General features: G+C 44.4%; 1 protein-coding gene across 1 annotated transcript in view; it reads right to left on the reverse strand.

The window, feature by feature from the left end:
• Window positions 1-238: 238 nt before the first annotated feature.
• LOC141147313 (protein mono-ADP-ribosyltransferase PARP14-like) overlaps window positions 239-14387 on the reverse strand; it is a 113107-nt gene continuing 98958 nt past the window's right edge. The window contains exon 17 of the mRNA XM_073634529.1: window positions 239-5885. Within this exon, the coding sequence (XP_073490630.1) occupies window positions 5605-5885 (281 nt within the window). The 3' untranslated portion in view covers window positions 239-5604. The remainder of the gene's footprint in view (window positions 5886-14387) is intronic.

Here is a 14387-nt window from a genome sequence, read left to right on the forward strand (position 1 = left end):
GTTATCAAGAAAACTGATGTCAAGAAATGAGATAGGCTGTCAGTACATCAGGTGTGCTCAATTTTCAGTGATTGGCACCATAGCCTGTGGACTCTATAACTTTCACAAAGTCCAAATAATATACACCAATTTGGGTTATTTTTACCAAACAAATGTAGCAGTATAAATTGTGGCCAAAATGTATGAAGAAAAATTACTAATTAGCAAAATTTTATAACAGAAACAAAAAAAAATGCAATTTTTTAACAAAATTTTCGATCTTTTTTTATTTATAGCGCAAAAAATAAAAACACCAGCGAAGAATAAATAACACCAAAAGAACACTCTATTTGTGTAAAAAAAAAGGACAAAAATATGGGTTCAATGTTGCCTGACTGAGTAATTGTCATTCAAAATGCGAGAGCGCTGATAGCTGAAAATTGGTCTGGTTAGGAAGGGAGCAAGTGGTTAATGGTGTACAAAACTGAAATATTTATATAAAATCTCCTCATACAAAATGTAGGAGTACTGAACATAGATGTCAACCTCTGCTAAGGGGAGTTTATAAATAATTTTACACACTTGATCATGCCTGAGGTGATTGTAGCCATATTAGTGCACTTGCGACAGAAACAACAACAAGTACTGTCCGTGATACTTTTTTTTATCTGCACTAACATAAAAATTTTCAGGACAGTCTTTTGGGGGTCGGGGGTCTTCTTCAAGGTCCCAACAGTACTGATTAGCAGAGTTTTATCAGAATGTTAAAAAAAAAAAAACAATCTCTGAGGGAGAAAAAAAAGCAAAAAAACCCTACAAACAGAAATGGTAATTGAAATAGGATAGATTGTGAGATTTTTTTTTAGTACTGCTTGAACCTTGAAGATGGGGACAAACTCCAAAAGCTTGCCCTGAAAAATGTTAGTAGTTGTTTCTGACACACTTTATCATAAAATTGTCCACAAACACAACCCTCAAATCACCCCAAAGTATCCCCATGTAAATTCATAACAGAATAAATGTCCATTTATCCTTGGAGTAGTTGCCAGGTCCATCCCAAGGGGGAGGTTTTGTTAATCTTTGACACGTTTCACAGGCTTTCCCACCTGCTTCATCAGGAAACTATGGAACATATTGCAGATAATAGAGAATTACACAATCCTCACAGTCCAAAAGTATATTTAATGTTTTCATGAAAACATCACAGAGGTGCAGACACATATCACAATGTGGAGGGGGGGGGGGTTGTAAACCTAGTTTCTGATATTTGGGATATAAATACAGCAAAGGATAAAACTCCTGTGAAACAAAGATGAACACACCCTCCCCCCCCTGAGCTGGACCTGACAACTACTCCAAGGATAAATGGGAAGTTATTATATTATGAATTTACATGGTGATACTTAGGTGTAGTTTGAGGGTTGTGTCTATGGGCAGTTTTATGATAACGTGTGCTATTTGTAAACTCCCATAGCAGGGATTGACAGATATGCTCAGTACTTCTGCATTTTGGGCCAACAAGGAGAAAGTTATATATATGTATGTCCATAAGTAGCATCTGAATGGTGCCTTTGGTTCCATTACATTATGTTTCTTAAACTGTGTATTTGGAAATATGGAGCACCCATTTCGAGAGCTGGTCACCTATGGAACATTATTCTATCTTTGATGGATCAGTCATCAGCACATTGTTTAACAAGGTCTTCTCTAACATTAATCAGTCTTATGCATATTATCCTAGAGTGTGTAGTCTATGATTGATCAGTCTTCAGTACATTGTTCTAGAAGGTCTAGTCTTTGATTGATCAGTCTTCAGCACATTGTTCTAGATGGTCTGGTCTTTGATTGATCAGTCTTCAGGGCATTGTTCTAGAAGGTCTGGTCATTGAAGGAGTAGTCTTCAACACACTGTTCCAGAAGGTCTAGTCCTTGAGGGATCAGTCTTCAGCATGTTGTTCCAAAAGCAAATTAGATATAACACCTGCTGTGCATGAGCGTAATGATCTGATGCTAAAACTGTTGCACAATGCCTTGGACTGGAGATGTCCCAAAGCCAACTGAACAAAAAGAGAGGGCGCTCCAGCCTAGAGCATATCACTAAAGCCATTTATTCAAACAAATGTAAATATATGTATTTACAGACGTCCATACTGACAAAGTGTATCAGAGTAATACAATCAGTTTGTCCACTTTGCTTGCCCTTGGGTTTGGGATTACCTCATCAATGATCCAAATGTCTTACATGTTTCAAGGGCAATACCCTTTTCCTCCTTTGCTATTTTTCCAAAAGGCCTGGTCTTTGATGGATCAGTCTTTAGCATATTGTTCTAGAACAGGGGTATTAAACTCAATTTCATCTTCGGCCGCATCAGCATTATGGTTGCCCTCAATGGGCCGGTTGTATCTGTAAGACTAGATGTCCAGAGCACCCCACTCCCCCTTACATCAGATGTCAAGAGCCCCCCACCATCAGAAGTCAAGCATCCCCCACCCTTCCTTACATCACAGTGCTCCCACATTACCTTGTGCTGCTTCCGTGAAGAAACTGGGAGTGGGAGCTGGGAAGTTCAGGGTCTGGAGGAGGACAAGAGGAGACCTGGAGTCTGCTGAATGCTGAGACCAGGGGGAGGCAGAGATGAGGCTGCACAGAGAGGCACAGAATTCGTAGAAGGAGTTCTGTACTGCTGCTGACTTCTGAGATGGGGAAGGGGGTGGGGCAGAGACGAGCCTCTCCGGGGCTGCAAGAAGACGCACAGGATCTGGCAGAGGAGTTCTGTGCTCCTCTCTGCTGTTGACTGCTGAGACAAGGTGGGGACCGAGACAAGAGGGTTGCCACAGCTGCAGGAGAGGTGTGAGGGCCACATGAAATGGACTGGAGGGCCATATTCGGCCCGCGGGCCTTGAGCTTGACACGTGTTCTAGAAAGTCTGTTCTTTGATGGATCCGTCTTCAGCACATTGTTCCTGGAGGTGTGATCTTTGTCTGTTATGTTCAATGGCAAACTGTAATCTTCCTCGTTTTATTAACCACGTAAGGACAGGAAGGATTTACTCCCTGAATGACCAGGCCATTTTTTGCAATACGGCACTGCATTGCTTTACCTGACAATTGCGCGGTCGTGCGAAGTTGTACCCAAACAAAATTTATTTTCTTTTTTCCCACAATAAAGCTTTCTTTTGATAGTATTTGATCACCTCTGCTTTTTTTTCTGAACTTTAAACAAAAAAAGAGCATCAATTTTGAAGAAAAAGCAATGTTTTTAACTTTTTGCTATAATAAATATCTCACAAAAATATATAAATAAACTAATTTCTTCCTCAGTTTAGGCCAATATGTATTCTTCTATAAATTTTTGGTAAAAAAAAATTGCAATAAGTGTATATTGATTGGTTTGCCCAAAAGTTATAGCGTCTACAAAATAGGGGATAGAGATATGGCATTTTTATTAATACTATTTTTTTTTTTACTAGTAATGGTCAGCGATTTTTAGTGGGACTGCGACATTGACAGATCGGACACTTTTGACACTTTTTTTGGGACTATTGACATTTATAGAGCGATCAGAGCTATAAAAATGCACTGATTACTGTATAAATGTCACTGGCAGGGAAGGGGTTAACATTAGTGGTGATCAAGGGGTTACAAGTGTTCCCCAGGAGGTGTTTAGAACGTACGTTTCGTCGTAATGACGTCGTCAGGAAGCGCTTCCTGACGACGTCATTACGACAAATCGTACCTCGAGGCATATCCTGGTCACACAATCTTTTCCGGCCACTTTCGGTTTCGGCTGATCAGGCGCCAATTCACTACAAGCGGGAGCAAGCGAGGCGGCTGCTTCACACTTCACCTGACATTGCTGAGCCTGTTACTTCCAGTGCCGAGGAAAGGCACTTTTAAAGTAAGCGGCCACTTGGCCTTTTGTTTTTTTTAATATTTTCTTTTAAATAAATGGAATCACACTATGGTATTGCCTTTTCCACCTTTTTTCTAAAATTATCATTCTGGCGAAGCTTCTCCTGGATTATCCACTTGGCACCAGTAAAGATTACAGACCATTGTCATACAAAGCCCCACCTGACGTAAATAGGTCATGGTGGTTTGGTAAGTAGGATACTTACCTTTATTCACCAGGTGTCACTGTATCTAAAACCGCCCTTTGGTAATGGTGACGGTGTAAAAGATCAGAAAACTTCACATCATTTATGGACGTTGTTTTGGCACATTTGCTGGCTGTTCATTGACGCACACTGCACTTTTTAATATGGTCTGCCTATGTTCCTTACTGTAAGAGCGGCAAGGATGTGGAATTCCCTTCCACAGGCGGTGGTCTCAGCGGAGAGCATTGATAGCTTCAAGAAACTATTAGATAATCACCTGAATGACCGCAACATACAGGGATATATAATGTAATACTGACATATAATCACACACATAGGTTGGACTTGATGGACTTGTGTCTTTTTTGGACCTCACCTACTATGTAACTATGTAACGCCCCTTGTTACTGTAAAAGTACAATTATAATATCAATGTGATACCGATGTAAGCATGGTTATAGAAAACTCAAGATATGCCAAATAAACAGAAGAGTGATTTGGAAAGACGCTGAGTGTATCTTGTTGTGTCTGTTCCCTACTGCAGCCATTATTATTATCTGGAACCGCTGATCGGTATGAGGATAGGAGTTGCCTTTCTATAAAATTTCCAAGACAGTTGCACTGAAAATATGGAAAAGGTTATGTGTGTACGATGTTTGTCCATAAAGTGTGGAGGATGGAAACATCTCAGTAGATTGAGGAGATTGTATAAGCTGTGAGAGGTCAGAGGCCAGAGGGCGGAGTCACTGGTTTTCCAAGTGATGGGTGGAGCTGAGAGGGTGAGAGAACCTCCACCAGAGCCTCATCTATTGGGTCCATAGAGCAATGTGTGGTCACAGCACCAACCAACTAAATAGCACTTTATTTGCTGTTGCCATCAATTGATGGTGAACCATCTCACTGATATTGCTTGGATTTTCTGGGAGAAGAGACAACCCCAACCATGACTATTCTATGGAAGACTGATGGACCATCATGGCTCCTCCGTGCAGTCTTTATCGTTATTATTGGGAACATGGAGGTGGTGCTGTGTAGTCACATGGTATCCAAAGGAGGATGAAGTTCTGCTGAACCACCATGTAACCTATAATACAATATTATTGTAAATACAGTATGTAACTGGTGATGCCATAGGGGACAACCTTGATTGTTCTCAGCCCCCCCCCCCAGCCAGAAGCAGTCGGCTCTCTCCTGTCTGAGGCTCAATGAGTGAAGATCAGAGTCCCAGAGAATGAGTGCAGCACATGAGAAGTTGTGGAGCAATGATCCATGGAGATCCCAGAGAATATAGACAATGGGGGGCTAGGCCATCCCCCTCCTCCTCACTTTCTGATCCTTCACTGATGAGTCCCTGTGTGCTTGTTTCCTCTGGAATTATCTATCAGTGTTTTATGGCCGCTGTAGACAAGTGATGGAGCCACACTCTGACAATATTATATCCCGATCCGACTAAGTGACACCAAAACAGGGATTTTGAGGAGTCTCTGTCCTGGAGATTTGTGTGATCCCCGGACACAGTCATAGATCATCACTGGAAGATGATGTGATATTCGGGGTAGACCTGGATGTCATTAAATATCACAAACATTGAAGGATTCCGGACGTTATCCGTCACGCTGTCATAAAGGTCGGTGGGGTTGGCTGTATTTTTGGCTGGAGGTGTTATTATCCCTTGAGTTCCAGCACAGTAGAGTCCGGTGAGAACACGGGCCAGGTACATGTGTCTCTGTCCACTTCCATCAAGTCTGGCGTAGTTTACAGAATAATTTGCATTGACTGCAAAATACGTTCCATTTCCATAAAGAGTACCTGTTTGAAAAGAAAGACATGTCACACATTAATATGGGAGAGTTCCAGAGAAGAGGTGCAGCAGGAGAGAAGTCTGGAGGTGCGAGTGAAACATGGGAGAGAAGATAACACTAAGACACAACACACCGGATGTGATAAGGAAGAGCCCAGCTGTACTGTACTTGATGCTACAGTGCCTTGCAAAAGTATTCACCCCCACCTTGGCTTTTTACCTATTTTGTTACATTACAGCCTTTAGTTCAATGTTTTTTTTACCTGAATTATATGTGATGATCAGAACACAATAGTCTAAGTTGGTGAAGTAAAATTAGAAAAATATATACATAAAACTATTTTTCAGAAATAAAAAACTGATAATTGGCATGTGCATATGTATTCACCCCCTTTGTTATGAAAGAAGCCCATAAAAAGCTCTGGTGCCACCAATTACCTTCAGAAGTCACATAATTAGTGAAATGATGTCCACCTGTGTGCAATCTAAGTGTCACATGTTCTGTCATTACAGTGCCTTGCAAAAGTATTCACCCCCTTGGCATTTTTCGTGTTTTTTTGCCTCACAACCTGGAATTAACATGGATTGTTTGAGGATTTGCATAATTTAATTTACAGAACATGCCAACAACGTTGAAGATATTTTTTTATTGTGAAGCAAACAACAGAAAAAGTCAATGTGCATAACTATTCACCCCCCTAAAGTCAATACTTTGTAGAGACACCCTTTGTGGCTATCACAGCTCCAAGTCACTTTGGATAAGTCTCTATGAGGTGCCACATCTCACCACTGGGATTTTTGCCCATTCCTCCTTGCAAAACTGCTCCAGCTCCTTCAAGTTGGATGGTTTGCGCTTGTGAACAGCAATCTTTAAGTCTGATCACAGATTTTCTATTGGATTGAGGTCTGGGCTTTGACTAGGCACAGAGTGCTACAGGTTTTGCTCAAGAATATCCCTGTATTTAGCACCATTCCTTTTTTCCCTCAACTCTGACCAGTTTCCCAGTCCCGACTGCTAAAAAACATCCCCACAGCATGATGCTGCCACCACCATGTTTCACAGTGGGGATGGTGTTCTTTGGGTCATGTGATGTGTTGGGTTTGCGCCAGACAGCGTTTTCTTTGATGGCCAAATAGTTCAATTTTAGTCTCATCAGACCAGAGCACCTTCCTCCATACATTTTGGGAGTCTCCCACATGCTTTTTTGCAAACTCAAAACGCGCCATTTTGTTTTTTGACGAAAGTAATGTCTTTCTTCTGGCCACTCTGCCATAAAGCCCAACTCTATGGAGCGTAGGGCTTATTGTGGTCCTATGTACAGATACTCCAGTCTCTGCTGTGGAACTCTGCAGCTCCTCCAGGGTTACCTTAGGTCTCTGTGCTCCTCTCTGATTAATGCCCTCCTTGCCCGGTCCGTGAGTTTTGGTGTGAGGCCGTCTCTTGGCAGGTTTGCTGTAGTGCCATGTTCCTTCTATTTGGTTATGATAGATTTGATGGTACTCCTAGGGATCATCAAAGATTTGAATTTTTTTTATAACCTAACCCTGGCTTGTACTTCTCAACAACATTGTCCCTTACTTGTTTGGAGAGTTCCTTGGTCTTCATGGCAGTGTTTGATTAGTGGTGCCTCTTGCTTAGGTGGATATTCTTGAGCAAAACCTGTACCCCTCTGTGTGTGATTTGAGGCTAGGACGAAGGTTCACCTTCCAGCAGGACAATAACCCCAAACACACTGCTAAAGCAACACTTGAGTGGTTTAAGGGGAAACATGTAAATGAGTTGGAATGGCCTAGTCAAAGCCCAGACCTCAATCCAATAGAAAATCTGTGGTCAGACTTAAAGATTGCTGTTCACAAGCGCAAACCATCCAACTTGAAGGTGCTGGAGCAGTTTTGCAAGGAGGAATCTGAAAAAATCCCAGTGGTAAGATGTGGCAAGTCATAGAGACTTATCCAAAGCGACTTGGAGCTGTGATATCCGCAAAAGGTGGCTCTAAAAGGTATTGACTTAGGGGGGTGAATAGTTATTCACATTGACTTTTTCTGTTATTTTGTCCTATTTGTTGTTTGCCCCAAAGTTATGGGCATGTTCTGTACATGAAATGATGCAAATCCTAAAACAATCCATGTTAGATCCAGGTTGTGAGTCAACAAAACACGAAAAATGGCAAGGGGGGGGGTGAATACTTTTGCAAGGCACTGTAGCTCTTGGTATTAAAGCCCAGCTTAGCTTTGGATTGAATGGAGAAGGATTATGGCCTCTGTCTGGCTTTTATTACCTGATACAGTAACTAGGTTTTGAGGCTCTAGACCAGGCTTTCTTATGGGTTCCTCCAGAGGTTGCTAGGGGTTCCTTGAGCAATGCAATTTCTGCCTCTCAGATACGTTTCCACTGACACTGATGATCCTTTTAGCGATCTGTAAGGGGGACTTTCTTCCCAATGATCGTCATGCTAATGTACTGGGAGCTCTAGTTATAGCTGTTATTAGCAGGGGTTCCCTGAGAGTGGAAAGTTAATTCAAGGTTTCCTCAATGATAAAAAGGTTGAGAAAGAATCTGGACTGTTATAGGTAGGTATACCAGTTGGTTGTATTAGTCCCTACTGGATTCAGGCAGTACACCAGTCATGGCACCAATTGAAGGTATGTTAAATCTCAAGGCACCCCAGTCTAAAATGGGGTCACCATCTTCATTTGAGTCCCCTGTCACATCATAAGCCCCCCCTTTCACATCAGAGACCCCTTCTGCCTCCCTTTTCATATGACAGTCCTCAGTCCCCACCACCCTTTCACTTCAGAGCATGCAAATTCTCCATTTCACAACTGAATCCTCAGTCCCCATCTAACATAAGAGTCCTACCTTCTGATTTTCACCACAGAGTAGCCGTGGTGTGGGTGAAGAAAGATTTCCAACCCCTTCTGAATGAGGGGCTGCCCTGAATGCCGCCCACCCTGGATTAGCCTCATGTGTTTACGATGCTGCCAGAACCATGAAAACAGATGATGCTGTGTGAAAATACCAGACACAATGTGACACCCCTGATGGACCCAGGTGGCACCCTGATTGAGAAATGCTTCTGTAGTGGGCCACAGCCATAGGCTGGGTCCTTGGGGTAGAGTCTTAAAACAGAAAGAGAAATGAGCACCACAAGGGTTTTGATAGTCCGTTTTATAGTTATTAGTTGCAAAGTTTTATGAAAACTCAAAAGCATTCTGGGTGTTTAAAGGGACCTCTTAATCGGGACTTTAGACTTTTAGCTAAAGGGAATCTGAGCACAATCTGGATACCAAATACAATCCATTAAAGATATATACCGTATTTATCGGCGTATAACACGCACAGGGGTACAACACGCACATTAATTTTAAGAGGGAAGTTTCAGGAAAAAATCTTACATTTTAAATAAGGAACTTTGAAACAAAATAAGGGTCAGTGCCCATCTGCAGCCTCACCATTGCCATCAATGCAGCAGCCTCACCATTGCCATCAATGCAGCAGCCTCACCAATGCATTCAATGCAGCAGCCTCACCATTGCCATCAGTGCTGTCTGATCGATGCCCATCTACAGCCTAGAGGGGAAAGGGAGGGGGGTGGGACGAGCACCGACAGATTACATACAGTGAGAATCTCCTATGATAGACAGAACAGTGGTCCAATGGCGGCCCAGGAGACAGGACTTCCTATTACAGAGGACGCCAAGTAAACAGGAGATTCTCACTGTATATAATCTGACGGCGCTCGTCCTGCCCCCTCCCTGTCCCCTCCGAGGCAGCTAAAATTGAAGTATTGGCGTATAACACGCACACACTATTTGTACCTGATTTTCTTGGTGAAAAAGTGATTGTTATACGCCAATAAATACAGTATTTGATATGCAGCCTTCTCCAGTCATTGGTTTAAGGATTTTATCTGGTATCCAGATTATGCCCAGATTCCCTTTGACTAAAAGTCTAAAGGAGCCATCTGAACCTCTAATAGACATTGGCCTTTCCTTAGAACTCTGCAACTCATAAACTCTGTCTGGACTATCAGAATCTTCATGGCGTTCTTTTCCTTTTACCACATTTGAAGATTTTATTACTATCTGTGTCTCTGAAGGGAGGATTTTCCAAAATGTCCTCCTCTGGTGAAAATCTATGTGTCTGTGAGTGATAGGGTGTCACTAGGACTGGAAATGGGAGGAAATCTCCGCAACATGGACACAGACAGCGACAAAAACCTGGTGGAGATATTTTATAGTATGTATATAGAAGAGTCAGCTCTGGTGTCCAGCATTAAGCCTGCATTTGATCCAGAGGAAGACAAAAACCTTTACAACACGTGATCCAATTTGTTGCACCAGTAATTAAATCCTTTCTGATCCTCTAAGGTACGCGGCCACTCCCTGAATCATCAATCTACATTCTTATTTTCTACAGATACCAATGGCCCTTTATATTCTCTCCATTTATCTATATTATCTCCATTTATGTTGGCTAATAGGGATGGTCTGTCTGTTCGAGTCGAACGTGAGTGTGGCTCAAACATCGGCCGTTCGCTTGTTCGCCGAATTTCGAACATTATGGGCCATTCGCGCAAAATTCGAGCAATGCATTGCTGGCTGATGATTGGCGAAGCATGCACTATGACCCGCATGCTTTGGCCAATCACAGTGCCTCAGCGAATAGAGCCATAATTGGCCACAGGCAGGGTGCTTGTGGCCAATTATGGCTCAGGGGGTTAAGTACATGCCCCACACTATATAAGGCCACCTGCATGTTGGCCTCGTGTAGTGTGTTGGTGGCGTTTGTTCAGAGAGAGAGATAGAGAGAGTGTCATTTCATTTAGTTTGAGCAGGCAGGCAATTCCTGGTGTTCTGTTGCTAATATACTTCAGGCAGGCAGGCGAGACAGCTGCAGTGTATTTAGTGTATATATATATATATATATATATATATATATATATATATACACTGTATACAGTTTAGCTTCATCTCACGGCAGACCATTCCTGGTGTATTGTTTCTAATATACTTCAGCCAGGCAGGTGACTCACTGAGCTGCAGTGCATTTAATATATATATACAGGCTTGTATATATATATATATATATATATATATATATATATATATATATATATATATATATATATATATATATATATATATATATATATATATATATATATATATATATATATATATATAGTCTAGCCAAGCCTATACCTGACTAGGCCATTGCCTGAGTGCGTGTTCAAAGACACTTTCAGCCAGGCAGGTGACTCACTGAGCTGCAGTTTATAAAATATATATCCACTGCATTGTAGTCCAGCAAAGCCTATACCTGACTGTAGGCCATTCCCGGAGTACTGTTTTTAGTAAACTTCAGGCGTTGTTTTGCTAATCTAATTGTACAGTATGTCTGGAAGGCCACTAAGGAGAGGCAGACGCTCACAGGCCACTAAATAAGGATAAGCAGGCTCTGTGTCTAGAGCAACCAGTGCTGGTCCTAGACACGGTGCATCCTCATCAGCACGTGGCCGCGGGGCACGCTTGTCCTTTTTTTCGGCAGCTGGCTGTGTTAAGCCGCAACATGCAGAAGAGGTGATAGAGTGGATGACAAAGCCGTCCTCATCCTCCTCATCCTCTGTCACCCAGGCTAAGAGTACTTTGGCTGCCAATGCAGCTGCCAAAGCGGCCTCTTCCATTGACTCAATGTCATCAGTCACTCCTTCCCTAGCCCCACCATCATGCCCTGAGGAGTCCCCCAAACTGTTCGACCACAGTGTTGTGTACATGCTGCAGGAGGATGTGCAGCGTTTTGAAGGCTCCGATGATGGTACCAAAATTGAGGAAGGCAGTAACATGAGCCCAGAGAGAGGGGGTGCCCAAGAAGGACAAGAAACTGGCAGTCATGTTCCCCCAGCTGCAGCATACTGCCAGGTTTGCTCCAGTGACGAGGAGGGAGGGGATAATGAGGTCACTGACTCTACGTGGATGCCTGATAGGAGAGGGGAGGAGGCACATGGCAGGATGCCCACCAGGGGCCAGCTTAAGGGCAGCCAACCGATTGCATCACACCGCAGAGCTCCGCATGTGCAGGGCGCTGCTGACTCCGTGCGTTTTTCCAAAAGTTCTTTGGTGTGGGCCTTTTTTGAGACATGTGTAGCAGATCGCACCATTGCTGTTTGCAACATATGTCTGAAGTGTATCAAGCGTGACCAAAACAGCAGCCAATTGGGCACCACATGCTTGACCACACATGTCGAACTACCTTGGAGTCCGTTGGCAAGCATACTTAAAAGACCCACACAAAAGAACAAGGTGGACCTCTCCTTGCTTCTTATCAGCTGGGATCCCCAACCCTACTATACCTTCAGTTCTCTCAGAAACCTGCACTGATAGGAATGAAGGTGTAGAATTAGGTGTGCCAAGTACTTGCGGGCAATCTGCTATCGCTACACCAACGTCCGATTGTAGCAGGCAAATTTCCCTACCCCAGTTGCTAAACCGGCGAAAGAAATTCTGTCCCAGCCATCCACATGCTCAGCGGCTGAATGCTAGTTTGGCTAAATTGCTAGCACTCCAACTGCTGCCTTTTCAGCTGGTAAACTCTGCCCCCTTTTCGAGAATTTGTGGAATGTGCGGTACCTCAGTGGCAGGTTCCCAAACACCAATTTTTTTCTCGTAAGGCCATTCCGGCTCTCTACCAACACTTGGAAGGCAATGTCTTGGCCTGGTTGAACAGGGGGGTCAGTGGTAAGGTGCATATTACCGAAGACTCATGGTCCAGCAGGCATGGACAGGGACGTTACCTTTCTTTCACGGCGCACTGGGTAACCCTGCTGGCAGCTCGGAAGGATGCAGGACAGGGTGCAGTATCGTTGGAGCTTGTTAACGCCTCCAAAATGCTGGTAGTAATGATTCTGCCACACCTCTCTCCTCCACCCCCTCCTCTTCTTCTTCCTCTATGGCCTCTTCCTGTGCAGATTTGTCCTCAGAACCAGGCGTGCTCTGTAGGCGTTCTAGAGGCTACGCAAGCACTCAGGCAAAAAGATGTCATGCGGTGTTTGAGTTGGTCTGCTTAGGGGACAGGAGCCATACTGGGGCAGAGATTCTGTCAGCTCTGCAGGGGCAGGCTCAGAGGTGGCTGACGCCACGCCAACTTAAGGCAGGAATGGTGGTTTGCGACAATGGCACCAACCTCCTCTCCGCCCTCCGACAGGGACAAATGACCCATGTGCCCTGTTTGGCTCACGTCCTTAATTTGGTGGTGCAGCGGTTCTTGGGCAGGTACCCGGGCTTACAGGATGTCCTGAGGCAGGCCAGGAAAGTCTGTGTGCATTTCCGCCGGTCATATAATGCCAGTGCTCGGCTGGCAGACCTCCAAAAGGAGTTTAACCTGCCCAAGAACCGCCTAATCTGTGACATGCCCACCAGGTGGAACTCAACGTTGGCCATGCTGCAGTGGCTGCACACGCAGCAGAGGGCCATCAATGAGTACCTGTGCGAGTATGGCACCAAGACAGGGTCAGGGGACCTTGGCTTTTTTTCACCATGCCAGTGGCTCATGATCAAGGATGCATGCACTGTCCTGTCACTATTTGAGGAGGCCACGAGGATGGTGAGCAGTGACAGTGCATGTATCAGCGATACTGTCCCTCTTGTCTACCTGTTGGAGCACACGCTGCGTGGAATAATGGACAGGGCACTTGAGGCAGAACAGAGGGAGGAAGAGGAGGACTTCCTTACCTCTCAAGGCCCCCCTTATCCAGACAGTATTCCTGCGGGCCCACAGATCCAGAGGAGGAGGAGGATTGTGTCAGCATGGAGGTGGAGCCTAGCACTCAGCATCAGCAGCAGTCTTCAAGGATCGTTTACAGTCCCCAGAAACCCATGGACTTGTACGTGGCTGGGAGGAGGTGGCTGCGGATCAGGTCGTCCTTAGTGAACCAGAGGACTCCGGATCAAATGCCTCAGCAAACCTATGCTGCATGGCCTCCCTGATCCTGCAAAGCCTGCGAAAGGACCCTCGGATTCGTGTGATCAAGGAGAGGGATCACTACTGGCTGGCAACCCTTCTTGATCCACATTACAAGGGTAAGATTGCGGAACTTATCCAGCCGTCGCAGAGGGAGCAGAGGATGAAACATCTTCGGGAGGCCTTGCAGAAAGGTTTGTGCAATGCATTTCCAGAGCCTTTGAGGGTACAAATTCCTGGTCCTGGACAACGTGTTGCTGAGGCTTCGGTCAGTCACAGAAGAAGCGGTGGAGAAGGTGGCCATATGACCGATGCATTCAGACAATTTTTTAGTCGGGAGCCCCAAGGTATGATCGGTTCCAGTAACCATCGCCAGCGTCTGTTTTACATGGTGCAGGAATACCTAGGGGCAAGATCAGACTTGGAGATCTTTCCAACCGAAAATCCACTGGGTTAATGGGTCTTGAGGATGGATCACTGGCCAGAGCTTGCACAGTTTGCAATTGAGCTACTGGCCTGTCCTGCGTCCAGTGTTCTCGGTTGATCGGCT

The sequence above is a fragment of the Aquarana catesbeiana genome, linkage group LG06, assembly GCF_042186555.1.
Source record: "Aquarana catesbeiana isolate 2022-GZ linkage group LG06, ASM4218655v1, whole genome shotgun sequence".
NCBI lineage: Eukaryota > Metazoa > Chordata > Amphibia > Anura > Ranidae > Aquarana > Aquarana catesbeiana.